General features: G+C 42.4%; 2 protein-coding genes across 5 annotated transcripts in view; one reads left to right on the top strand and one right to left on the bottom strand.

Moving 5' to 3' along the window:
* Positions 1 to 19,279, bottom strand: part of ATG2B (autophagy related 2B) — a 41,447-nt gene extending 22,168 nt beyond the window's left edge. The window contains exons 1-12 of one of the 3 annotated variants that reach the window (XM_081857646.1): positions 18,720 to 19,279; positions 13,881 to 14,043; positions 13,381 to 13,533; positions 12,681 to 12,783; positions 11,474 to 11,636; positions 10,066 to 10,245; positions 6,994 to 7,090; positions 5,805 to 5,987; positions 5,173 to 5,327; positions 3,340 to 3,451; positions 1,710 to 1,971; positions 158 to 308 (exon numbers count right to left, since the gene is read on the bottom strand). In XM_081857646.1, coding sequence (XP_081713772.1) covers positions 158 to 308; positions 1,710 to 1,971; positions 3,340 to 3,451; positions 5,173 to 5,327; positions 5,805 to 5,987; positions 6,994 to 7,090; positions 10,066 to 10,245; positions 11,474 to 11,636; positions 12,681 to 12,783; positions 13,381 to 13,533; positions 13,881 to 14,043; positions 18,720 to 18,881 — 1,884 coding nt within the window. In that variant the 5' untranslated portion in view covers positions 18,882 to 19,279. The remainder of the gene's footprint in view (positions 1 to 157; positions 309 to 1,709; positions 1,972 to 3,339; positions 3,452 to 5,172; positions 5,328 to 5,804; positions 5,988 to 6,993; positions 7,091 to 10,065; positions 10,246 to 11,473; positions 11,637 to 12,680; positions 12,784 to 13,380; positions 13,534 to 13,880; positions 14,044 to 18,719) is intronic. The other 2 variants (XM_081857645.1, XM_081857644.1) reach the window with 2 other exon arrangements.
* A 1,183-nt stretch (positions 19,280 to 20,462) lies between these two features.
* GSKIP (GSK3B interacting protein) lies at positions 20,463 to 27,510 on the top strand. Of its 2 annotated transcripts, none has more exons than XM_081866754.1 (3): positions 20,463 to 20,618; positions 23,631 to 23,889; positions 25,738 to 27,510. In XM_081866754.1, exons 2-3 carry the CDS (start codon positions 23,632 to 23,634, stop codon positions 25,897 to 25,899), a joined length of 420 nt encoding a protein of 139 aa, XP_081722880.1. In that variant the 5' UTR covers positions 20,463 to 20,618; position 23,631; the 3' UTR covers positions 25,900 to 27,510. The 2 variants fall into 2 exon arrangements, with proteins under 2 accessions (XP_081722880.1, XP_081722879.1); XM_081866753.1 differs by lacking the exon at positions 20,463 to 20,618 and adding an exon at positions 21,171 to 21,563.
* The last annotated feature ends 42 nt before the right edge of the window (positions 27,511 to 27,552 follow it).

The raw sequence follows: 27,552 nt of genomic DNA, 5'->3' as shown, positions 1-27,552 counted from the left end.
GACATTGAATTCCTCCCCAAATAAGCATTCCTATGGAACACTTGGCCAATGAACTCAGTTTACTTGAAAGCAAATATTCACAGGACAGAACTATTGGAGCATTAAAAGTTTTTGCAATGCATTTTAATAGTTTGTGTTAAGTCATAAGAATTTCTACCTCTGTATAGTGAGGTACGTCAGAATGAGAGTCCATGGAAAAGAGGCACTCCAGAAGTTCCATCTGTCCAATATATAAATCTGTACTCAAACAACGGGAAGCCGATCTCTGTCTCTGTTCATAGGACACTTTGATGTCTGTGCCTATAAACCTATGGTGAGAAACAATGGTATAAAACTGCATAAATTGAACACCTATAGTCATTCTGCATTGGAAATTATTTAAAATATCATAAAAATACAACAGTCATTAAATTGCCAATGTCACTGAAATAAAATAAGGAGAAAGATGCAATTTTGCAATCTTATTCCAACACATGCTAATGCTTAATTCCTTGCAAAACATACAAAGATGTGTTAAAACTGCAAGGCACAAGATAAATAAGGAAAATAATTTATTTATGTAATACCCCCACACTAGTGACATCTTAATTCACATTGCCAAACAAACATCCATGTCCTTCCTCCACTGTAGGAAACTTTTGAAATTAAATGCAGTGATTTCCAAAACAACATTGCCCTAAAGCAGCTTTCTGGCAGCTGATGCACACACAAGGGTAATCATTATTTTCACTCAAGAAAGAAGTTCTGCGAATGCTACAGGATGCTGAACCCTCTACTAAAGTCAATGGCAAACCTCACTTCTTGTAGGAGTTGTGTGCACATTGGAGGGCAAATGAATTTCTGAATCTGAAATTATTCAAGAGATCTGCTTGTGATCACACCAATCTATATTTTTCATGTTTCAGTACGAATCTTCTAATGCCTATATAGAATTACCTTGGTTCTTGAACAGAATGTGTTCCGGTTCGACTCCTGGAACTGTTCGAAAACCAAGATACGGCTTCTGATTGGCTACAGGAGCGTCCTGCAGCCAATTGGAAGCTGCAGGAGCCATGCTGGATGTTCAGCTTCCGAAAATTGTTCGAAAACCGGAACACTCACTTCTGGTTTTTGATCGCTTGGGAGCCGAAACGTACAAGTTCCAAGGTGTTTGGCAGCCAAGGTACGACTCCATAGAGAAATAACAGCTGTGCTTACACAAAGCAGCAACCATCAGTTAACTCAGACATCTTGCAAAGACTCATCCTTTCCCTGATCCATAAGATCGGAATCTGTTTAATGTGTGTAAATTTCCTGAATTCCCATATTCATTTGCTTTTCTGCTGCTGTCTTACTGGCTTTAGGTTGTATTTGTGTTTGAATGACACTAATTATCCTTACACTGTACGCTGCTTAGAGCTCTTACAAATATTAAGCACTTTATAAATGCTTTTAAATAAATAATTAATCCTGCATAGAGAGAAAAAGAATTCTAACTTATTTTGTGGTGGTGACTTGAAATGCACCAGGCACAACCCCACCAATCTACAGTGTCTGCTGCTGCAATAATTAAGGGATGGTGGGAACTATCCCTTTATCTACCAGGTATACCTTAGCCTCTCAAGTATGTTCCAACAACACTCATCAAATATTTACTGAGCAAGCTCACGTTGTCACAGAATTTATGCATTTTGTTTGCTATGTTAGCAGATGAATAAGCAAAGTTGTACCTAAGGTGATCATGTGAACAAGCCTTTGCAAATACTTCTCGGAGGGACAGAAAATCTTCTGTTGGAAACTTAACTGGATCAACCTTTTCTATGCGGGTAAAAAAATCCTGTGCCATTGGTGTAAGTGGACTGGCGTTCAGTGACGTTTCAGGGGGTGGCAAAGGATCAATATGAAGTACCGATACTGAGAAAGCACCCACTGCTAGTCGAAAAAGAAGTTCAGGCCTGGATTCATCCACTGAGACAGATCTGGATGGAAGAGCTAAAGGGAAGGGAAAAAATGTTTAAAGGTAATATACAGTAGGTCTCAGTGTATGTATGTGTATAAACACACCTTTTTATATATAGTGCAGTCCCAATGAGTTCAACAGGACTAATTTACAGGTAAGTGTATGAAGGATTGTATCTCTGACTAGTACAAAAGTTGTTAAGTATTAAATTTGCTACAAAGATACAATTTTTTAAAAAAACCTCTCCATTTAAAATAATAAGTTGCTCTGATTTGCAGAAAGAATTTTGGCACAAATTACAAATAAGAATAACACTTTCAAACATATGGTGGATTTCAATATGCTCATATCTCCTTACAGATTACAGATAATAAAACGTGCAAAATTAACACCGACTTCTTGCTTAACGTTCTGTTCTGAATGTATTCCCACAAAAGTAATACTCTCCTTTTAAACCAAGGCCACAGAAAGATGTGGAGACTCTGAGGCCCAGGGGCCAAAAATGGGCCTCTCTTTCTGGCCCTTGGGTCTGCCACACCCTTATTGGTCCTGCAGACTTTTGCCAGGTGGGAAGAAAGCTGGAGACATGACCCCTACCCCACCCAGGACACAGATGAGTCATTGGTTTCATTGTTCGGTTGTCTTTGCTTTTGAGGAACCACTGGAACCCTTGCCTTCCTTGAAAACAGTGGCGAAAGGGCTGGGATTGGAATCTAAAGTGCCACTGCCTATTTTGGATTCGAAAGGGGCAAAAGGACTGAAATTGAGAAGCGTTTGGTGAAAAACGACTGGCTGTTTGTTTGTCATCTCTCTGGGTTAGCAAAACTTTCCTTTTATCCTTTTATTCAGTAAGGACATCTTTCCTGCTCTACATCCTCCTGAAGTGCTTCTGCTTGGCTGAAGTGTGTCCTTGAACTGATAATGTCTCTTGGTGGCCCGGGGTGAGTGGTAACCACTGACTTATTCATTCCTGGAAAGCAGTCTTATTATACTAAGGTAAAAGGGGGTGGCGCTGTGGGTTAAACCACAGAGCCTAGGACTTGCTGATTAGAAGGTTGGCAGTTCAAATTCCCGTGACGGGGTGAGCTCCCGTTGCTCGGTCCCTGCTCCTGCCAACCTAGCAGTTCGAAAGCACGTCAAAGTGCAAGTAGATAAATAGGTACCGCTCCAGCGGGAAGGTAAATGGCGTTTCCGTGCACTGCTCTGGTTCGCCAGAAGCGGCTTAGTCATGCTGGCCACATGACCTGGAAGCTGTACGCCGGCTCCCTCGTCCAAAAAGTGAGATAAGCGCCGCAACCCCAGAGTCGGTCACAACTGGACCTAATGGTCAGGGATCCCTTTACCTTTACCTAAAAGTCACATTCGCTTCTGGCCCCAACCACCTTGACTTATTTACTTACAAGTCCTTCGCAGTGGAGCTGAGTGGATGGCACTAGGTATAAAGGATGAACCTCTTATGTGTGGCGGTTCCTGTTTGTTTTGATCAAAACAGTCTCCCCAGGCTGGCTGCTGCTAAAAGGAAAAAGAGAGAGCTGGTTGTTACACCTGTACATCACCTCAACTTAACTAATGTAACAGAAAATGAACCTCAACATACAGTGGTACCTCTGGATATGAACACTTCTGGTTGCGCAAGCGTCAGGTTATGAGCTGCGCTAACCTGAAAGTAGCTAACCTGAAAGTAGTTGCTCCCGGATGTGAACTTTGCCCCGGGATGCGAGCAGAAATCGTGCGCAGGAGGCACGCTTACACTTAATGGCGCCTCACGTTACAAACAGTTTCAGGATAAGAACGGACCTCCGGAATGAATTAAGTTCGTAAGCAGAGGTACCACTGCATATTATCATTGTGACATGTCATTCTGTAGTTCCGCTGTTTCCATACTTTAAAAAAACCCACTCAAAGGTTGCTACATGTTGCCTAGAGGGAAAGATCAGTGGTCCTCTTTACCTAGTGCCATAGATGTGCACAGCAATTTGCAGAGGACAAGTTTTTGCCCCGAGAAGCTTGGACCCTAACATGGCTTCCCCCTGGGTCTAGAGAAAGGAAAGCAGGGGAAGAATATTTAGTTAATTCAGTAGTATGTACCTAGAAATAGTTTCAGTAGGTCATGGGAATTGGGGGCTGTGCTGTGCCAAAAGCTTCACAGGAAAAGTAGCTTTACAACTGTGGGAGGACGTAGGATACTAGTTGCCACCGTGAGATCAAATATGTGCATCTAAAGGGGAAGGGTCAAAACTCAGTGGTAGAAAGCAGGCTCTGCATGCAAATGGTCCTAAGTTTAATTCCTGATATCTCTATCAGGCCTGGGAAAGATTCCTGCCTGACACATCCTACAGCCTCTGCCAGTCAGTGTAAACAATACTACAGTGGTACCTCGCAAGATGAAATTAATCCGTTCCGCGAGTCTCTTCGTCTAGCAGTTTTTTCGTCTTGCGAAGCAAGCCCATTGACGGCTTAGCGGATTAGCACTATTAGTGGCTTATCGGCTTAGTGGATAAGCAGATAAGCGGCTTAGCGGCTTAGAAAAAGGGGGGGGGAACCCGCAGGAACTCGCAAGACATTTTCGTCTTGCGAAGCAAGCCCATAGGAAATGCGTTTTGCGAAGCACCTCCAAAATGGAAAACCCTTTCGTCTAGCAGGTTTTCCGTCTTGCGAGGCATTCGTCTCGCGGGGCACCACTGTAAACTAGATGAGCCAATAGCCTCACTTGGAGTGATGCTACTGTTCATTTTGTCAAATATATATTTTGTCAAATATAGTCAATACATAGAATTTCGCAGAGCTTTAAACTGAAGCATTTCTTGGTTGCATTGTCAAATTATCTCACCCACCGGCACTGGACCTATTGACATCACAGCAAATGATGTCACACATGACATCATAGTGTCATGGTGAATTAGCGGAAAGATGTGAGGTTTCAATATAGCTATAGTGCCTTCACGGAGATGCTGTTAAAAAAAAAAAAAAAAATCCTGTAGCAGACACTCTTTGGGATGATGGCTATAAGGGTATGAAACTGGAAGGCAGACAGCCATGCACAACAGAGATTAGTGCCACTGTTTTAAAAAGGCTTTTAAAAAGGCTTTCAGACACGACATATTCCCCTCCCTTCCTGCAGATCCTGGGGACTGAACCTGGGCCTTTCTGCATACAAGCAAACTGCTCTACCACTGACCTATGACCTTTCCCCTCTTCATTTGCTCAAAGACAAACAGTTAAAGACAACCTACCACTGCAGCGCCATGCGGAGATCCTGCGGGCGTATTAGTGTATGTACTAGTCAAAGAAAGGTCTAAATCCATAGTTGGTGGGTCTCCAAGCGGTGGCAGAGAGGAAAGACTGTGAGACATCTCCATGTCAGCCATCGAGAAAAACACTTCTTCTTCTAATAGGAAAAAAATATATATCATCTTGTGTGATCTGTTCACAATGAAAAACATTTAGGTCAACTACAGCACACCAAAGCATGAATGAGATGGTAATGCTTCTTTCGCCTATCCCACCTTTCCCTGGAAGGTGCCTGCATCACCTCTCATTCCGCCCCCGCCCCCACTCTCAAAAGCAAATTTACAGGGTGCTGCAGCGAGAAGGGAGAATCTGTGACCATCACCTACCGGCTCCATCCTCTAAGTCAGCAGTTCTCAAGCTGTGGGTCCCCAGATGTTGTTGGACTACAACTCCCATCATCCCTGAGCTCTGGCCTTGCCAGCTAGGGGTGATGGGAGTTGTATTTCAACAACATCTGGGGACCCACAGGTAGAGAAAGGCTGCTCTAAGTTGAGCTGTACTGCAACCAAGAGCAAGTCTTGCTCCAAAGCAAAGAGGAAAACCAAAAGGCACCCTAAGATGTTCAATTGCTCACCCCGGCTTGAAGGAGTTCTGGCTGCCTCCGTCTCATAGAAACTCGGATCAGACTGTGCTCCTGTTGGCAATGTGTCTTTTCTTAAGTAGCGGTTGAGCTCCATCTGAATCCGATATTCATCTTCCTGCTGCATTGGCCGGTTTCTCCTATCTTTATTGCACAATTCTATTCTGCTAGGATTCTCTGTAATTGAAAACAGGGTGTGGCAATTTGACCTCCAATTCAATTCCCAAGCCCCAGAGATATCCAAACACCAAATAATTCCCCCCAAACAAGACCTCGTTTAGCTGTAATAAAAATCACACTTTAAAAAAAATGCTACCTAAAAGAAAACTAACTCCAAGCAACATTTCCATTTCACAAAGAAAGGCACTCAACAGAATTTGTGTGAACATTTTGAACACTTTAGGTTAAAATGTCGGAGGGCTATTTTAGGGTTCGTTTGGGGGTTTTTTAGAAGACAGGAAGAAATATGTTAGAAATTTGTGTACAAAAGGAACAATCTGGCATATAAGGAGGGAATTAAAGTTTCCTGATTTGAGAATTTCTCTGTTTAAGAAAAATCTATCAAGCATTACTTTAAAATACACTATTTACTTTTTGGCCAGAGATCTTGAATCTTCTTTTGTTGCCTAAACAACTAGCCCTCTGCATGGAAGTGTATGAGGAAGAAGAAAGGGAAACAAACATTTATCATCCCTTACGGGCTTTCAAAAAAAATCACAACAACACTAACTGATGAAGACTAGATAAAGTCTGCATGAGAAAAATATGTTACTAATATTAATCACAATTATGGAGCTACTAAACTGGTTTCAGATCCTTTTGACTATTTCCAATTCTTATTAGCTGCTTTCAGAAGGAGGAACAATACAAATCTACTTACGAGAAAGTTCCCCCCAACGTAAGATTTTCTTTAGACTTTTTGAAATAAAAGTAAAGCTTCAGTAATTTAGGGCCAATCTAGTCAAAGCGTTTTAAAAACCCTTGGGTTTCAAAGGAAGAGTTCTAAGCATGTGCTTTCCTTTGCAGTTCAACATATGGGATTTAAGAGTGTTTAACTTTAAAGGTACACTTTTGATACTGCCCTTAGTCTAGAGATTATTCAAAACCTTGGAAATAGTGCAACGTGTTTAATGCAGTGCTCACACTCTTTCTAACCACACAAGGCAATGCAACTTTGGCTCACCTGGTCCAGCGATAGCTGCTAACATATCCAGCAGAAGATGTACCTGTCTGGGTGACAGGAATAGGTGTATCGAATCTATCTCTCCATCTACATCCAACTTAAGAAGAATAAAGAATATATTCAAGAAATATGGATCAGAAGAATTCTTTCTTTCCAATTCTCGGATTATGTACTGTCTCACCATTGAACCAAAACAGACATTTCATTCCCAGCTTTAATTCCTTATTATTATTGGTCTGTATACACACTATATTCACCCAAAGACTGATAGGGTATCACAACACAGCATTTAAATTGTTCTGGATACCAGTATTAGGTCCACACTTGGATGCTTATAATGCTTACTTTGACATCTCTGCATTGAACAAGGGCCATTTGCACACTCAGAATCTACAAGGCAGTTTGTGCTACTGGGCCTGTTTGTACAATTGCCTGACAATTTTAAATCTGCAGCTGAGGTTTTCAACATTGGACTGGATACCTGTGAGATCTCTTCCCAGATCCTCGCCTACTACCACAGAAAGGTGAGCTTGAAAGGCTGATTCACACGGTAAGTTTTTTAATTCATCTCTTTTAAATGTTTGTAACCTGCTATACAGATACAACACATGAAACAGGCCAGCCATACAATCATTAGTAATGAAATTAAAAACACAACATTCAAAATAAACAGAGGCAGAATACTTGACTAACCCTGGTAGCTAAGATTGCATTGACAAAATGTTACAAAATGTACTGGAATATGCTGAAAAGACCTGGACTTTCAGTTCAACAGTAAAATATGCTCTATATTACAACAGCATTGCAGCAGTTCCCAATTGCTGACATATAAAACTCTTGGCAGTTGCAGTATATGTCAGTTGCCAGACATAGCACAAAATTGTATGAAGATGAACAGAGGCAAACCACTGTTTCCTCTTTAGCTTTCGAATTGCATCTCATTCCCACTCTGTAGAAATCAGAGCATATTCTAATACCAACAGACTTTCTACAATAAAAACGAACAATATTCTGGGTCTTTATGACAGGATAAATTCTCTGTCTCTTGTTTTCCTTTGACCCAGTAATTTCTTCTTTTACTGCCTGCTCCTGCGACAGATGCCACTGCCAGCATATCCTGCCAAAAGGAAGCCCAAAAGAAGCTCTAAAAAGTAACCAATTCCTTCCAAATGGCTTCCAAAACATTTCATCTCACCATCTTTAAGCAACAGGGATCACTTAACTGAGTGTATCTTAGAGACAGCATTAGTTGTCTGTGAGCAGCAATTCCTCAAAGAATTGCTTATGTTTACATCAGAAGCCTTATCACTTTCCTGTTACATGTAGACTTATGTAATGATGCTTTCTTCTTTTGGTTGATTTACACAATGAGCTAAATCCTGACTTGTCTGTTCATCCAAACCTAATCCAAGTTCATTATAACTTGTTAGGAGCAAAAATACTTCATGATCTATACCGTGCTTTGACACTGGTTTATGAATCTTGGCTTGCACTATCTGTGGTTTGTTATTATGCCTGAACTCTGCATCCAAATTTAATCCTATTTATTTACTCATTTATTTCTCACCTTTCCTCCAAAGAGCTACATGGTTCTCTCCCTTTCCATTTTATCCTCATAAAAGCCCTGTGAGGAACATTAGACTGAGAGATAGTGACTGGACAAGATCACCAAGTGAGCTTCAAGACTGTGTGGGGAATTAAACTCTGCCTGGCTACAGAAATGGAATGTGAGAGAGACGAGAAAATCAAACCCATCACATGGCTAAGAGATTCTTCCCAGGTATCCTTTCCCCACCTGCCTCTTTACTCACAAGCGCTCTCTCTCTGCATCTTAGCTGCCTAGTTCCACAGTAACCTTCTGAGGAAATTATTTTTATTTCTCTTAAAGGACGAAGGGCACTTTCTCCCAATTCTAATAATGATATATATATTAACTGGGGTTTTTCCTCCCTCTTACCAAGCTGTTATCAGCAGTTCAACAGATACAATTACAGTTTCATCTAAAAGCTTCCCCTAAACACCAATGCCAACCCCATACCCATTTCCCACTAAAGTATTTCTGCAGCAACCCGTCTACCTCCTTTTAGATCCCAAGGACTCCAGTTATTGTTTTTCTGCTTGATCACTAATTTGACTACTGAAAAAAATGAACCATTATTGAAAGAGCAGGCACAAAATGAAGAAATTTTGTTCAGGACTGTTGTGGGGAGAGGACTAATACAAAAAGCTAGCAATCCTTCATAGGGAGGTACTTAGGAATGGGGAAGAGAGGGTCATTTTTTGACTTTGTTTTGGCTCAGGGTCATTCTGCAAGCCACCAAGGATTTCGGAGGTGATGAGTTTCTTACTTCCCCACCCTGTTTTTGCAGGTGGCCAACCGTTAGAGAACTGGCGATCCTTTGGACCCCATAAAATACTTTCATATAGCAGCTATCCATTCACAGGGGCAGTGCAGGGTTGGGTGGAAGACAACAAACCACCAAAGGCGACAGCTGTATAATAGGTTTGCTTGAATGTGAGCTGGATTCCAGCCTCTTCAATGTACAAAGTATGACTTAGCTTTCTATCAGAATGCAGCCACTGATGTATTAGGAAATCAAACAAAAACAAAGGTCACAGGGTGAATACAATCTGTGCCTGGCCATCAGCTGACTAAAAGGAACATTCAGTAGCAGCAGGAGCACCTGCATAAAGAGTGGCAGAGTGTCAGCTTCCAGGTGCCCACACTATGGTTACCTTGCTTCTGTCCTGGGCTGGCCTTTATGCTGAATCCAGGAGATTCAGCTTCCATGCTCTGGAAATTTTCTAGATGCTTATAAATGTCAGTTGTGGAATTGCCTGGAGATCTAAACATGCCTACCCTTCTCCCTTTTTCAGGCCCACCAAATTAGCCAGGAGAGCTCAGCTGTGTGCATCAAGGAAAAAGAGGAATAGGGAATAAAGCAAGGTATCACCTCAAGCCTTGGAGTAAAGGGGGAAAAGCATGACTGCAATTTTTGTCTACAACTGAACTCCTGCCCTGGCAATCTGAACACATGTCTTTTACCTGTAATGCATGAAGCTACAACTAACCTTTGCTCCTGGAAGCACTTCATTTTGCTTTAATGTAAGGCTCAGTTCCATCCTTCCAATCAGCTTACATATTTGCACAGGTTCAGATGGAGAAACCTCTGGCAAGTTTCTTGCTAATTGTGGGTGTGGTTCATACACAATTTTTGGGTTCCAGCTAGGTGAAAGCTTTGGTTCTGTTGCCTTTAAAAGAAATACAAGGAAAGGCATTAATTCCATAACACAAATTGACTATTTTATACTCTTAAATATGGCATCTCATTTTAATGAACATACTGATTGTCAAACTGCACTTGATGAACTCCTAGCATTACTTTGTTACATCTGTATCTTCTTTCCTCTAAAGACCTCCAAGTAGCAATTTTAGATTAGCAGCAACTCTTGACTTAGGCTACACTGAAAAATAGCAATGTTGTCCACTGAGCAGCCTTGACAGACTAGGGATTTGAACCTGAATTCCCCCAGTCAACAGAACATTCTAGCCACTAAAATCACGATGGGTATCCTCATTCAGAATTCGTTTACTATAAAATTGTAGGGCATAATGTATAAATGGAATTAACCCAATGCTATAAATCTTGCTCAATTCAGCCCTCACAGAAGCAGAAGCAGAGATATACAACACTGCAAGGAGCGAAATAAATCTGAGAGTAAAGAACAGCTGGGCACAGGGTCACTTTCTGGGTTCATATGTCCAAGAGATAGCTAGACGAAATGCATGGAAGCAACTCATCGCATAGCAAAATATATTCTAGTACAGTGGTACCTCAGGTTAAGTACTTAATTCATTCCGGAGGTCCATTCTTAACCTGAAACTGTTCTTAACCTGAAGCACCACTTTAGCTAATGGGGCCTCCTGCTGCCGCCGCACCGCCGGAGCCCAATTTCTGTTCTTATCCTGAAGCAAAGTTCTTAACCTGAAGGACTATTTCTGGGTTAGCGGAGTCTATAACCTGAAGCGTATGTAACCCGAGGTACCACTGTAAAGGTAAAGGGACCCCTGACAGTTAAGTCCAGTCGCAAACGACCCTGGGGTTGCGGCGCTCATCTCACTTTACAGGCCAAGGGAGCCGGCATTTGTCCGCTTCCACAGACAGTTTTTCTGGGTCATGTGGCCGAATGACTAAGCTGTTTCTGGCGAAGCCAGAGCAGAGCACAGAAACGCCATTTACCTTCCCTCCAGAGCGGTATCTATTTATCTACTTGCACTGTGTGCTTTCAAACTGCTAGGTTGACAGGAGCTGGGACAGAGCAACGGGAGCTGACCCCGTCACGGGGCCTCAAATCGCTGACCTTCCGATCGGCAAGTCCAAGCCGCACAGTGGTTTAAACCACAGTGCCACCCGCGTCCCTTATTCTACGTTTCATTAACTATACATACGCATATATGTAGATCTAATTTTTTTTTTACCAACTGTGTAGCTGAACACACTGGAGAGGATTTTGCTGATGCCAGAAATTCATCCCAGAAGAAAGAAACACCTGTGAGGTGTAACAATTTGTGAGCAAAAGCTGTGGGCTGATTTACATTAATTCCAGAGCATTCATCGGCGGTTTCATCGTAGTACATCGTTCTAGAAGGGTGGAAATAAAATAATGAAATACTTCTACAGCCATGTTGGACAGCGTTCCATTATTGGCACTAGTAAATCTAGAAGTAAGATTAGTAAAGGTAAAGGTAAAGGTACCCCTGCCCGTACGGGCCAGTCATGTCCGACTCTGGGATTGCGCGCATATCTCGCTTAAGAGGCCGGGGGCCAGCACTGTCCGAATACACTTCTGGGTCACGTGGCCAGCGTGACAAGCTGTATCTGGCGAGCCAGCGCAGCACACGGAAACGCCGTTTACCTTCCCGCTAGTAAGCGGTCCCTATTTATCTACTTGCACTCGGGGGTGCTTTCGAACTGCTAGGTTGGCAGGCGCTGGGACCGAGCAACGGGAGCACACCCCGCCGCGGGGATTCGAATCGCCAACCTGATGATCGGCAAGTCCTAGGCGCTGAGGTTTTACCCATAGCGTCACCCGCGTCCCAGAAGTAAGATTACCTTTCAATAATTTGGTTGCTGTTTACTTCAATTATTCAAAAGTAAATTTTTAATTTTAAAACCCACAGTGAGAGTATGTACAGCATGATCCTAAGCCTGTTTACTTAAAAATAAATTCACTGAGCCTTGCTCTCTAATTGGAATTGCAGTCTTAAAATCCATTGTAGCACTGTGACCCAAGAAGTCAGCACCCCCATGGAGAATTGAGTGCTAGAAACCTATTTCACTCATGCTGTAGCTATTGTCTATTCAGAACCTGATCTGATGTGCATCCAAAAGCCCATTTCTTCACATGCATTCCCTAGTAGCAGTTCCTCGTTTATGAAATGCCCTCCCTGGTGAGGTTACAAACATTCCTGTTCACCCACATATTTAGTGGCTGAAATATACTGCTCCTAGCAACCATGAATGAGGAGATTTGGCTGTTTTAAAATGCTTTACTGTTTGCCAGCTTAGACTCCTTAGGGAGAAAGGGCCGGACAGATATCAAATAAATAAAAAAATAAAACGAATTCTCACACACAAGGACAAGATAACATTCTAAACTCTACTTAGAAGAACAATACTACTTACTTCTCAATGCGGATTTCAAGTGCTGTCCCACTTTTTGAGTTATCTGGCACATGTTCAATTCGTAGAACAGTGTCTAAAAAGGTGACTTTCACTCTCCTTAAAACTATAGTGAAGAAAGCAAAATGGAGGGGGACGTGTCACATAGAAACATGAATATAAAATATGATTTCAGCTATGCAGATATCTGTTGGCTATACCAATAAAGAGAAAATAACATAAAATACTATGAGCCCTCTTCCCCTCCTCACGTATGCAAGAAATTATGTAGAAGGAGCAGCTGGTATGTGGAGCCCTGAAACCACCTAGCTCTTCTTTTCCTCCCCAGGACAGGAGTAACTTGGGACTACGGTGCTGGGGAGAGAAAGAACTGCTGAAACATTGCAGGGAACACACAAGCTGGTTTTCCTTTTTAGATAATGACTGATGCATTTTGGTCCATGCATGCAGACTTGGGGGAAGAGAGATCACTTCCCCCAAGCAATTTCCACTGTGGACACAGCAAGATTTGCATATTGGTATATCATGGCCCAAATTTTAAAGCTGACTACTGTTACCATCAAACAGGGAACTCTTCTAACCTGAGCAAACTGCACATGGAATAAATTATCAAGGTCAATTCAGTTGGCAAAAGATCCCTCAGCTCTACGTAGCGCATCTTGATACAGTATAGTGTTTTGCAAGCTCAAAGAGTCCGTCGTACCTGTTTCAATTGTTTCAGCAAACTTTTCAAGCCCTTCAAAAGGCTGGGAACCTTCTCCTTGTTCATCTGTCAGTTTCTGGCTAAGACATTCTTTTGCAAGCTGCATACTACTAGTCATGAAGCTTGACCAATACATGGGCTCTGAACCAGAAGCTAGAAAAGAAGAGATAAGCCTCAGGTGCTTTGTCATAAATGGCCTTCAGCAAATGTTCAACCATAACCAAAGCACACGCATACAGGGATAAATTAGAAGCCCAGCTTCTGTATACAAGAATGAGAAATTCTGTGAATGGTACCTCCGAGCTGTGGGTTACACTCACAACAGAAGTATCAGCCTCCCCAGGAAGAAAGTAGTATCTGCTTCTCTATAATGTGCTGAAGTTGGGGTCACCCCGCTGCTTCGAAGAAATCAGTACTCACTGTGGGATGTCCCAATAGCCCACTAGTCAGAAAATTAAATAGGCATGACTTGTGTTCGTCAATGATCCTTCTTAACTTACTTAGTCGGGGTCTTGGCTTGAAGACCATCTCTAAGCCCTTCACTTCAAGTGCACAGTTATCTTGAAGTAACGAACCCCAGGGTACAGAAAGCGAAATTGATTGAATAAATCCCTCAGTGACTTCCAGAGGAGCATCTGCTGATTCAAGAATCTCATTAAGACTCTGAAACAAAGAGAAAAAAGAATCAAGAATTGCTTTGCATATTGCATAAGCAGCATATGATCATTTTTTGTTGATGCCCATGACATTTTATATCAAAAATAATGTAACTTCCCTTCAGTATTAAATACTAAAGTGAATTGTGGATCCATGGTTTTGGTGAATATGTTATATGTCATATATATATTTGTGTGTGTGTGTGTGTGTGTGTGTGAGAGAGAGAGAGAGAGAGAGAGAGAGAGAGAGAGAATGAATGTATTTTGAGTAATTAATGTGCATAATAACTGGCCAATGTGCATATTCCCCAGGTCTTATGGGAAATGTGCACATAAGCACATTTCCTGGTCACTATACTTAACCCCAACAAGCCTTAGGGGAAGTGCATATCTCAGATGAACTTTGTACATTCTCCAGCCATTATGCATAATCCACAACAGGCTTTGGGGCATGTACATAACTTGGCTGCGTTTTGTACATTCTCTGGCAATATGCACATTCTCCAATGCATAGTCTCCAGGAAACACTACCTTTTTCCTATTTCTTGTTTAGAAGTGTGCAATCTGCACTCTGCAGGTTACTTCTGGCAGTTTTCTCCCATCTTTTCCTTCATCTGCATTCAAGTTATCACCTCAACTATTTCATCACTCCAAACTCCCTGAAATACCATGCTGCCAATTTATCCCTAGTCAGTGTGGAAGTATACCTGGAAGCAATGATGTTCACACATGCAGTTGTCTTATTGCAGAGACACCAGGAAACCATCCAAAACCATAAGCCTCCCCAAGAGGACCAATTGAATTGCCCCCTACCAAGCATTAAGAGCTGCTAACAGCCTCAACTTTACCAGTAGTAATCTAGATCTATGGCAGACTCTATGGCATCAGACTGGGCATACACACAGCTACATGTGTTGGGTCGAAAATGTTTTGGGACAGCCTCATGGCAGACATTAAGGCTTGAACTGCTCCCCTGTGGATGCAGGAATCTCCCAAGACCTAAAAATTTTGGAGTCATCAAGTCCAAGACCACCTCTACCAATCAGGAATGTTATGTTAGTAAGCGGGGTAGACAGACAATACAAAGTAAGAGAATTCAAATATCTATCCAGAGAACACAAAAAGAGAGGATGCTACCCTGATAAAGTCTCAGAAATCTGGCTCCCTGGCTATCAAGTCTATGCTGATGCCAAATTACAAACCCACTTGGGCACTGCTGGGGGAGACGGAGACCAATATCACCTCCCTCATCCAAACAACACTGATATAGGTAGGAACATCCTCCATATGACAATGATGACACTTAACTAAACTATACTGACTACATATCTGCTAATACGTACTCACCGAAATATGCTTGCATTAATAAAGTTCACATCTGAAATCAGGAATGGCTCTCCAGATGTTGCTACACTACAACTCCTATCATCCCTGAAGCTTGCCCATGCTGGCTGAGCTTCATAGGAGTCCAACAACAGCTGAAGGACCACAAGTTAGTCACTCCTGCTGCACATGCTATGACAGGGTAGGAATAAGCCAATAGGCCAAGCTGGTGGCCTCCATATTATTATTTTTTACTACAATTCCAATCAGCCCCAGCCATGATGTTCAATGGCCAAGGATGATGAGAGTAGTAGGTCAAAATGATCTGAATGCCATCATGTTGGGGATAGTTAATGCACAGGTAGCCAAAACAGTCCCCTCCAGCATTCTGCACTATAACTCCATCAGCCCCAGCAAGAATGGCAAACATTCGGGGTTCATGAGAGTTTTACTCCACAACAACCAGAGGATGTTAGCTACACCAAAATTAAGGGTACTATATATAAATCTGATGCCTGCTCCTTATCTCACCATGCATAAAGTTCCAGAGAGCACTATTAAGTGAACAGTAATATTATTTAATTATCAGTGACAGGGATTATGAACAAACTTGAACACAACTGGTACCTGTCAATACGTCCCCATTCAGTTTCACATCTGTATCACAATGCAGAAAATACTAGATTTTAATTCAATTATATTTTTCTTAAAAAGGCCTTTCCCATTTAGTGCAGGCTGTAAATTTTCAAGAAAGAAACTAAGTAACATCTGTTAAAATACTGAATAGGGAGGTTCCAGTGTGTTGGTTTCCTAAGCACTGCTTTACACTACAGTGGAAAAAATGCTCAAGAGACAACCTATTGTTGGCTGATCCTACCAATGATCTCTTTGAGTAATCTGGGTCAAATGTGATCACAATGAATAAACCTCAAATATCTACAACCAAGTGTGCCACATAATCCCCATACATTCCAGAAGACAAAACAAAACAATGGGTACACCTGGAGAGAGACATAATCAAAAATTCCCCCACCACAGAATACCAATTCCAGGACTGTAGCATTCAGGTGCAGCTCTCTATTATCACAATGATTATCCAGCTAAACTATCACAGCAGACATGACAGACAGTAACTGTAGAGAAACACACAGAGATGCCCCAGATGATATGGAAGGTAACAGGTGAGTAATGTATTCTGCCCTGATTCACATGTCTCTACTTCAGCGGGGGGGGGGGGGGTCCTCACAGTTGTGGGTGACATCTGGTTTTTAAAACTTTATGAGATGCATTTATACATTATAAAGAGTTATAATATAAATTATATGTACTATTTAGAAAGAGAAACATTTGTACTATTTAGAAAACAGGAGGCATGCAAAATAGTCAGCTCAAAACTGAAGAATCAGCATATTTAAAAGGCAGTTACTAATTTACTTATTCTTTCTAGCATAGCTGGCTGAAGGGAGCAAAGGTCCTGGGGTGTCCACTAGAGGATATTTAAATCAAAACATTCAAGGCTACCTAATGGCTATAAAAACTGAACTGTGCCACAGGGTCATATGAGAATAATCTTTATGCTTACACAAATGCTGAACATACCATATAAAAAATGGTATCAGGATTCACAGCTAGCCAGTATTTTAAAAATGTATGAACACAGAAAAATCGAACATCATAAAATTAAGCATCTTCAAATGGTAAAGAAAAAAAGTTTTAAATTGGTCTCCAGATCACCTGGAGAGAAACAGAGCAGACTACACCCCCCAACATATATTTATACAAAATATATATAAAAAATCCTTCCAGTAGCACCTTAGAGACCAACTAAGTTTGTTATTGGTATGAAAGCTCATACCAATAACAAACTTAGTTGGTCTCTAAGGTGCTACTGGAAGGAATTTTTTTATTTTCTTTCGATTATGACAGACCAACACAGCTACCTACCTGTATATATTTACACACAAACATATAAACTTTGGGAGTACTGTACAACAACAAAATATTGGGGGGTGGGAGTGACGTGGAAAACTGAGTTGACCAATACCAAGATGAAAGCAACCACATAACCAAAAGAATGTGCTTCCTGACACTTCAGTGCAGCCGACAAGCTAGTTTGTAGAACTAGCACTCCATACCCCAATAGCCACTTAGCTAGAAGTTAATTGCTGACACATACAGACCCGAAATTTCTATAGTGTCAATGAATTAGCAACTTTAAGATTATGAGCATGTTTAAGATTACAGACTGAATAAGACACCTGTCTCCTGGCAAGAGGAGCAGTCTTTTCCCTTCTATCTTCTGATTTTCCCTTTCCCTCAAAAAAAAAAATCTGATCAAAGCCTTCCATGTGTTGTTTAACTCCCATAAGCTCCAGCAAGCATGGCCAATGGGCAGGGCTGATGAGATTTGACATGCAACAACATCCAGAGGACATCAGGATGGGGAATGCTGCCGCAGACGATCTATTCACTTCAACGGGAATTTCATTATTGTTATTGGAGTGGGTAGGGAGAAGCATTTAGGTTATAAGTCCAAGTGCTTGGAAGTGAAATGCAGTGTTCACACAGAAAAAAAGATGACTGCTTGTCAACTTTGGATCACCCCAAACCCTCATGCATTGAAAATTGCTCAATTATTGCAGCAGTAACAGTGAATCAAGATACAGGAAGTTTAAACAGTTGGCTAGGGCATATCTGTCAAAGTGAAAGGACAGCTCTTGACACTTGACAGATAGCAAGCTCCTCAGAGGGGATGTATGAGGGGTAGGCAGGAGAAGATGTCATGCCATAGGGGCAAAAAAAGCTAATTCTATTCCAGGTTGCATCATCAGAAGTATAGTGTCCAGATCCATTCCATGCTGCCGTAGTCAGACCACACTTGGGAGTACTGTGTCCAGTTCTGGACACAATTTAAGAATGATATTGACAAGCTGGGATGTGTGCAGAGGATGATGATCAAGGGTCTGGAAGCCAAGCCTTATAAGGCACACAGTTGAGGGAGCTGGGCATGTTTAGTCAGGTTAAGAGAGGAGATATGATAGCCATCTTCAAATATCTCAAGAGCTGTCGCATGGAAGACGGAGCAAGCTTCTTTTCTCCTGCTCCGGAGGGTGGGACTTGAACCAATGGATACGTGAAAGGAGATTCCGACTAAACATATGGAAAAACTTTCTGACAGGAAGAGCTGTTGGGCAGTGGAACAGACTCCCATGAGAGGTGGTGGGCTCTCCTTCCTTGGAGGTTTTTAAGCAGAGGTTGGGTGGCCACCTGCATTGCTGGGGGTCGGACCAGGTGACCCTCGGGGTCCCTTCCAACTCCACGTCCCTACTGCTCCTAAGAGACGCATGAAGCACCACTTACCCACTTGTCTAGGGGCACCTGTGCCAAGGAGCCAGTGCCTTGGTAGAGGTCCAGGGTGAGCTGCTCCAAGCTGAGCTTCTCCTGGAGGAAGTGGCCCAGGTACCTCTGCAGCAGGTACCTGCAGGCCCTCTTCTTGATGGACTCCGAGAAGGGCCAAGGCATGGCGGCTGCGATACACGGGCGGGCAGGCGAGGGGTCGGAGCTGCGGGGTCCGCAGGGAAAGGAGCCACCGGCTGGGCGAAGACGAGGAAGGGGCTGTCCTCCTCCAAAAAGAAAAGGCTGGTTATGAGGGCTGGGAAGAATGAGGGGAGGCCCGGCCCGCGGTGAGCCAGGCTCCTCTCCCCACAATTCCTATTCAGCGCCGTCCAGGAAAGCGGCAAGTCCTGAGGGAATTCCCGCGCGGACGATAACAAGAGGCTCCATCGCCACCGCCTCCTCACGCAGCAGCAGCCGCAGCCGCCATCTTGTCAGCGCAACCCCGCCTTCCCGAGTGAGGGAGGCAAGGGGCGGGGCTTACGGCGGCACAACAGCCACGAGGGTCTCTCTCCCTTCTCATTCGCTGCCCTCACAGTCTCCTCCGACTGAGCTCGTCGCGGGGCCCGCTTCTCGCCCCGCCCACTCGCACTCCGCCTCCCTATCAGCGCGCAGATTGGAGCTTGGCTGGTTGTTGTGCTCATTTGGTCCCGCCCACGGGACCGTAACTACGCTCGGTTGGACGTCCCTCCCACGGGAGAGCGTCGTCATCAGTCCCGGCGCTGGGGGGACGGAAACGTTAGGGAGGGCGGGGCGAAGGAGGCGGAAATGACGCAGATTTCCTCCTCTGAGCGACGTTGGGGAGCCAGCGCGTGGGTCGCCCAAGCTTTCTGTATAGAAACATTTCCGCATTTCATTACAATCTGCTTGTCTCGCTGTGTGGCTTTTTTTGTGGTTGAAATAGATTTTTCAGACTTTTATCATTAAATCATTTGTATAAACAGCAGTAACTTAAATAACGTGCTATCATCATCAATATTTATTTGCCGCCTAACACAAAACCTATCTATGGGGCTTACATACACAATAAAAAGTAATGAAATATAAGAATACAACAATATCCATACACACGCAAGAAGCAGCGGTGTTATTATAATTCCTCAAAAACCCTAAATCTGGTGCTGAAAGGATGGTGCTGTTGGCACCGGGTGAGCTTGGCTGGGGAGAGCATTGGGACAGGGGGAAATAAAAAAAGCCCTCTCGTCATCTCCAAAGAGGAGGATACATGGCGGAAGATTTCAGAAGATGAACTCAGGGTCCAAGCAAATTCAAGTTGGGAGAGCCATGCCACTAGCTCTACATCGGGATCCTCTGCCCTGTGGATCTCGCTGCTTGAGGCAGTCGCCTCAACTTGTCTAATGCGTGGCCCGGGTCCTGCCTGTGTGAAACAGCAGAACAGCACTTCCCTCCTGAAGTTTCCAGCAACCGGCATCCAGAAGCATCAGTGTATGTTGCAATGAGAAACATTTGTTTATTTGATCTCTGTAAAACAGCAACAGTCAATGCGAGGGTTCCCCTACTCCCCCACCGCCTCCCCCTGCGGCCGTGCGTCCCTCCTCCTCGCCCCGCACGCTCAGTCGAGAGCCGGAAGTGTCGGTATCGCTTTCAACCGAGTCTCTCGGCGCTTTTGCCCCGGCGCCTGTCCCGCCGAGCGTGGGCGGGGCCTCGGCACGTGACTGGGGAGAGAAAAGGCCGCGAGTGGGAGGAGGGAAAAGAGAGCGAGGGGGGCCGGGCGCAAAACAGCTGAGAGAGGGAGGAACAGGGCTGGCTGCGCAGCTTCACGTCTCGCGAGAACTTAAGGTCGGGATAGAGCGGCTCGTGGGTGGCGAAGAGCCGGAGAGTAGGGACGGGATGGAGTAGGGGCAGGTACGTCGTCGGCGTCCGTTGTTTCTCTCGCTCGTCCGCTTGTTAGATTGGCAGGTGGAGCTGTGTGCGCGTGCGTCGGGTTGTGTGTGTGTGGGGGGGAAGCTTCTGAAAGACTCCCGAGAAAGCGTGAGGGGGGGGGGCTGGGTGACGGTTGCCAACTGACCCCCATACCAGCCTGTGCCTGTGCCTGTCAGGCGACAACTTCCTAAGGCGCAAAAAATAAATATATTAAAATAAAGCCAGCAGCGGGCGAAGCTCTTCTCCTCGTGGAAGTGAGCACGGTCCCCTTCCTTCTGTTTAAAAGAGGCCGGCTGGGGAGTTGGCAGCCCTTCTTCCCCTCTCGGAACTAGGGCCTGCGCTTGTTTAACGGGGACGTGCTTCTCTGCATGTCGGGAGATTGCGGCATCCTCACGTGTAGGGAAGGGAAGGAGGGAGGAAAGCAAGCAGCGCCTGGGTGTTTTGAGAGGGGCGGCGAATCCTGGGTCTTGAATTTCTTTTGGGACAGTTCTGTGGGTGGGTGAGTAGGAGCGAGCTCACCCCCCCCATAAAATATTTGAGGGGACCGCACTCCCCACCCCAAAGTTGATAGGCATTGCCATTCGAATTGCCACATCTTGTGATCGGTTATGTGGTGCTTCCCTGTCCCCCCCCCCCCGATATTTTATTCAAGTTGGCACCTCTGGGTGTGTGGGTGGGTGCTTGCCTGAACCCGCAAGAGTTGGTCCTGTTACTGGGTACGGTCACTTAGGCAACTCATCAGGCATAAACTTGAACAAAATGAACAAAAATAAGTCCTGTTTTGAAATGGGGGCGGGCAGGCAGGAGATGTATGTCTTATGGGGTAAAGCTGGAGAGCAGGTGGAATGGATTGTACAAGGAATCTTCATCATCATTTATTTATACGCCACCTGAATCAGATGTCTGTCTTATCCAACCTAAGAAACGGTATGGCTAACAACATCTAGTGATTTTTTTGTGGGGGGGGGGGGAGATGTTTCTGACATGCATAGGTGGAAATGCAGACAGATGGTAGAAGATAATTTTTAGCAGGAGGAAGAGGCACTGAGTAGAGAGTTGGCAAATCAGCTTTCTCAGAATCAAAACGGGTACCAAGATGTTCATTTCTTCAAGTAATGTTCCATTATGCTTTCTAGAGTGATGGTGGTTTGTAACTACCAATGCCTGGTAGAGAGATCCTAGCTGAAGAGGAGGGGGAAAACAAGGAGAAAGGATATGGAGTTTAGTAGTAGAGACCTGTGAAATGGTGTAAGGCCGAAAGGGGAGAATTATAGCATGTTTTGATGGCGCTGAACATGACAGAGTGCAGAACTTCTGGGGTTTTTGCTCTCATTTTAGGCAAAATGGCTAACAGAGATGTGTAGTCATCTTCTAAGTATTAAAAAAGTCAGTTTCTAGAGCAAGGTATTGCAGCTTGTCAATACTGTTTGGATCAAAACCTTTTCCCTGCTGACATTGCTATACATTGTATTTATTATGTGAAAGGCATCCCAGAGGCAGAGGGTGATGATAATATTATTCTAACTTCTTAAGGTGCATATTGAAAGTGCATTTTTTTAAATAAAAAAAAGCTAAATTGGCCTTTAGGAAGTACTAAGCATTATGCATTTGTATTAACTACTGTAATGCAGGCTGCAGGGGGTTGTAGCTAGTGCAGAATGCACCTGCTAGGTTGGTAAGTGGAGCAGCTCAATGGGACCATGTGTCACCTGTCCTGAAAGCTCTGCACTAGCCAAATTCAAGATGTTAATACTAGCATCTAAAGCTCCTAATGGCTTGGAATCCAAGTATCTAAAAGAGCACCATACTCATTGTCAGTAATCTTGCATTCTATGATCTGCAAGTGATGCCTCCGCCACTGGGTATCAGTTGTGATAGGGCCTTTTCAGTGTTGGTTCCTTTTCATCATAGCAAGATGCTTCTTTCTCCCTCATTACTCTGACTTTCAGGGGGGAAATTAAAAACATTTCAGTTTGTCCAGGCATTTGATGGCAAGACACTATTCTGGCAACCTTTAGATCACTGGTTGAGAATGCTTTTAACTTTTAAATGTTTTTAAACCATTTTTAGTTTTTTTAAAAAAATTATCATTGCTGTGTCAGCTGCCTGGACTATTTCTGGAGGAACAGCAGAATACAAATTGAATAAATGAATAAAATAAATTTCACTTTTCTGTTATCTAGCCCTTTTTAATGATTGCTTGTGTTAATCCACATATTATTAACAGAAATCTACATGGGTGGGATCTACACACATAATTTACGCTAAAGCTCATTTGAAAAATTGGATTTTCATGGTGTCCCTAGTACCAGCAGCTGAGTGTGTACCAGGAACAGATAATATTTCAGTGTTTGCACTTCTGCTATGGTACTCCCTCCCCAATGAGATCCAATAGGTCCCCAAATGAAGCATTTAAAATGATGTCTGAAAAGTTTTATTTTCCCACTAGGACTTCTCGCCTATGGAGTTTGCTGGTTTTAATTATAGTAACTTGAAGAATTATATTGCAATTCGGTATTTTGTTACAAACTACTTTGCAGCCCTTCAGTTAAGGAAGAAAAACAGAGTATAGGTAAAATGACAGCTGCATGAAATGCAGTGTTAGCCATTTGGACTTCTTAGGCCTGATAATTGATTTGGATTATTAATAATGTATTTAAAGAACCCATGCTTTTGAGGGGTCTGTATGCTGATCTTCTAGATATATCTTGGAATTCCAGAATCCCATTGTCATTGCTGTATTGTAGAATCTTTTACCTTGCTTTTTTTTTTAAAGCCTGATATGCAGAAGTTTCAGTGCCTTCACTTGGTAATGGTGGGGGTTTGTATTTTTATTTTTTTATATTGATATACTACATTAGTGGGTTGCTATTCATAACAATTGACTGATGATTAAAACACAACAAACTTAAACTCCCTGTGTGTATGAGCATTTGTCTTGCTGAGCATAGTTCTGAATATATTTTTATTTTAAAAATTGTGTTGTGTGTGCAGAATGGAGATGGACTGCAATCCCATGGACCTATCCAATAACACAGGGGTTGAAGACAATTCTGAATTCAAGGATTTTGAAGGAACAGACGTGAAGGACATGAGATTAGAAGCGGAAGCTGTTGTGAATGATGTGTTGTTTGCTGTGAGCAACATGTTTGTCTCTAAAAGCCTCCCATGCGCAGAAGATGTGGCGTACATCAACGTGGAAACTAGGGAAAGGAACAGATATTGCCTAGAGCTCACAGAAGCGGGACTTAGGGTAATTCTTCCTTTTGTGAAGATTAGTAATAAAAAATGTTAGCCAAAGGCTATTTAGTAATCTACTTTATCACAAAAGCAGCCCTCTTCAATTTTTATTTTTTGTACCGAGTGTTCCAGAATGTTTATATTTATATAGAAGATGCTAACAAACCTACCATAACAACAACAACAACAATTAATTACTTGCCCATCTAACTGGGTTTCCCAAGCTACTCTGGGCATCTTCCAACAGAATGTAAAGAACACAGTGTGTGTGTGTTTCTCTAATTAAGAGAAAAGATTTTTGGAGTTACCAGTTTTGACCCTCCAATCTTCTGCAATAGGGTTTCTATACAGTTTCTTATTTAAACTTTGCAGGGATCCTGACTGGCAGAAATGCATCAGATAAGGTGTTCCATGTCACTTGGTTCATGGTAGGAAGGCCCTAAATCTTGAATTTCTGATTACTAGGCAGCTTTTTTGTCCCAGGTGCCTTTTCACTAAAAGGTGCTATCTATAGTTTGCCTAAATAAAACGTCCGTTTTCTTTTCGTGATTAATGTATTGAAAGATTCTGCATTTAATACTTTACTTCATCTTTTAATTATGGATAACAGTCTTTCAACATATAATTATACTGGAAGGGAAAAAATTAACAGGTGCAACTTATCATGTCATGGTTCTGCAAGGAGCATGAGCACCTGCAAGAATACTTTTAAATGTACATGAACTTCCATGTTGAAAGCTATCCATCCATGAATTAAAGCAGGGGTGGTGAACTTGTGGCCCTGCAGATGTTGGTCTTCAAACACCATCAGGCCCTGACAACATAGCCAAAGACTGTACTCCAGCAGCATCTAGAGGACCACAGGAGGTAACCATCCTTGATTAAAGAAATGAAGTCTTCCTTCTCTGGTGATCCACAGCTTTAAACCATTGCAAACAAACTGCATAATGATCACCCGTGAAAGAAAACACATATTTTCCACACATATCCACCACTGTAGACAGCTTTTTCTCCATGAAGGTTTTTATTAAGAATGCAACTGAAGTCTTGTCTGTGCCTGTTCATGTACAGTAAGTATTAACTGTGAACTGCACGAATTGGAACTTGCAGTCATAATACAAGTCTTTTTCCAACTAATCACTCTGTAGTACTATAATCATATACTACTGTATTAGTGTGCATCTCAACTGTCATGGTTACTCTAGCTGAAATAACACATATGTAGTTCTTGTTTCCTTTTTGACTCAGTCCTCCCCCCCCCGCCCCAATATTAATATCAAAAAAGGGCTGGGAGATGTCAGCTTTTCAACATCGCAATGTATCACCAGCCAAATATCACAATTAGGTGATACATCGTGATGTTGAAACGGAGGAACAAGCTGTAAGGCGCTGGGGTGAAAACACTGCTACTCCTGCCAAGAGATGTGAGGCGGTTTCACGCCACGGGGCCAGGGCCAAGATAGCTTGTTCCTCCCACCAAGCGCTGGGGAGTCCCTCCACCCCCAGTGCCCAGTGGAGGGATTCAGGAGTGGTGGTGGGTTTACTCGTGATATTTCTGGGAAAAGCCACCATCACGCTCTGGCCCTCATACTGGTCCTTGGTCATACTGGTCAATATTACTACAGCAGTTTTACTAGACAGGTTTTACTGGATAACTTTCAGGTATAATGTATTCAGTACCATTTGTAAATAGTTCTTGGGATTGTAAGATCTTGATAAACTTTACAAATTCCATAAAAGGGCGACTCACTAGAACAGTTTTTCGCATAACAGCTGGTTTGGTTTCTTCATCAACCTTTTTGTTTGTGTGTGTGCACTTGGTCACTTAATTTCTTAAGTATGTTATTTTCTCTTTTTGCAGGTGGTTGGCTATGCTTTTGACCAGGTGGATGACAGCGTACAAAATCCCTATCACGAGACTGTCTACTCTCTGTTGGACTCTGTTAGCCCAGCGTATCGAGAAGCATTTGGAAATGCTTTGCTACAAAGACTAGAGGCTTTGAAAAGTGATGGGCAGTCGTGATTGAATTTGCAATCGAAGTGGGCTTCAATAACAGTTGCTCCTGGATCTAAATAGTTTGTTCTGAGGCCTGATGGCAGAGGGTGGGAAATTATTAACCTGAACTCTTTGCTTTCAAAAAATCCCTTGTTCCATGACTTGCAGTGACACCAACTTGTAAACTATGTCCTTGATACTGTTGTTCGGAGTTAGTTACCCAATTTATTTTTAAGGTAACATAGTCACATATATAGTTACTGTTCTTTGTTAAACTTTCCTTTAGATAGTTACAATGTAACACAGTATAGTTTTGGTCTCTGATATTTAACTTTAAAATTCTTCTAACAACTTTTGTATTTGTTCAGTAGTATGCTTCACAAATAACTTGGTTTTAAGAAAACCAAATATTTGCCATAGCTAATTTAATGAAATGGATTTTGTTTCATTGAAAAGTTTTGTATTTAGCTCAACTTCTTGTATGTGGATTTAGACATTCTCTAGCTCATTCATTAGAGTGGTAAGACGAAACATTAAATAAAACATCTCTTAGGATATGATCCACTAAAACGTTAGGCCAGTACTTTTCAGTAACCGAACAACAGTGTGCAGTATTTGGTGTAGTCTTGAGGGTAGCAAGCAGCAATGCTAAACAATAGATACATTGTTGGCATAATGAATGTATTCATCAGCTGAAATACAAATGGGATAAGCACAGTAATGAAAAAATAAAAAGCCACATTCTGCATAAAGCCCAATCCTGCATTGCTTTTGTTAAACTATTAATACTGTGTAAAGAGAACTATTTGCATTGCTTTGAATGTTTACATAATGTACAGTATATCTAAAAGTATTTTTGAATCTTTATTTACTATATTACATGAGTATTTCTGCAAAGCCCCAACTATGCTGTAACTTACAATGGTTCATTGTATTGATTCAAAACCAAAGAAGGAAATTGGTATTTGAATTGGGAGAAGAATAGGTGGTCTTAAGTACAATACTAGTTACCTTCCAGTGCTGTAATCTCAGTATATTTTCTTGGGATAAAGGTGGTTTGTTTGTTTTTTTTTTTTTTAAAAAAAAAAAACACCCACAAAGCTATAGTAATTGTGCATTGTGATAGATAATACTAAGAGATGTTTTAATTCTCAAAGTGAGTGAATTTACACAATCGTCAGCTCCTTGATGGATGTAAATTTATATTTTGCAAACCTGAATCAACATGAGTGGTGCTGTTTAATCTTGCAGAGAACCTGATCTAGGAACTGAAGGAGTACCAGCTTTAGTTGAAGCATTTATTACAGCTTTGTCTTATTTCAGCTAATTATAGGATAACTAAGAATCTATAGTAAAACCTGTTACGAAACATTGACTGTTTCTTACTGTTTTAAACGCTGAAATGTCTTGCTTTATCCATATATAGAAAATTAGACTAAAATGTGCATTTCATTTTCTAAGAAAACTGGGTACATGTGCACTTACAATCTGGATTTGTAGCATGGAAGTTAAGAAAACGAGGAAATACATGAAGAAAATGTGCTCTGTCCATTTTATCTGTACTTCCTTGAATAAGGCAGCCGTGTTTATTTTAGCAGTTATACGCTTGAAATAAAAGATGCAAAGTGGTCTGCATAATGAGTTTGCTTTTTAAAATACAGAATAAAATAAGACAGTGGA

This window comes from Podarcis erhardii (genome assembly GCF_964252035.2).
Source record: "Podarcis erhardii genome assembly, chromosome: 1".
In the NCBI taxonomy this organism is placed as follows: domain Eukaryota; kingdom Metazoa; phylum Chordata; class Lepidosauria; order Squamata; family Lacertidae; genus Podarcis; species Podarcis erhardii.
Note: the sequence above shows the minus strand (reverse complement) of the source record. Positions and strands in the feature narration are given on the sequence as shown.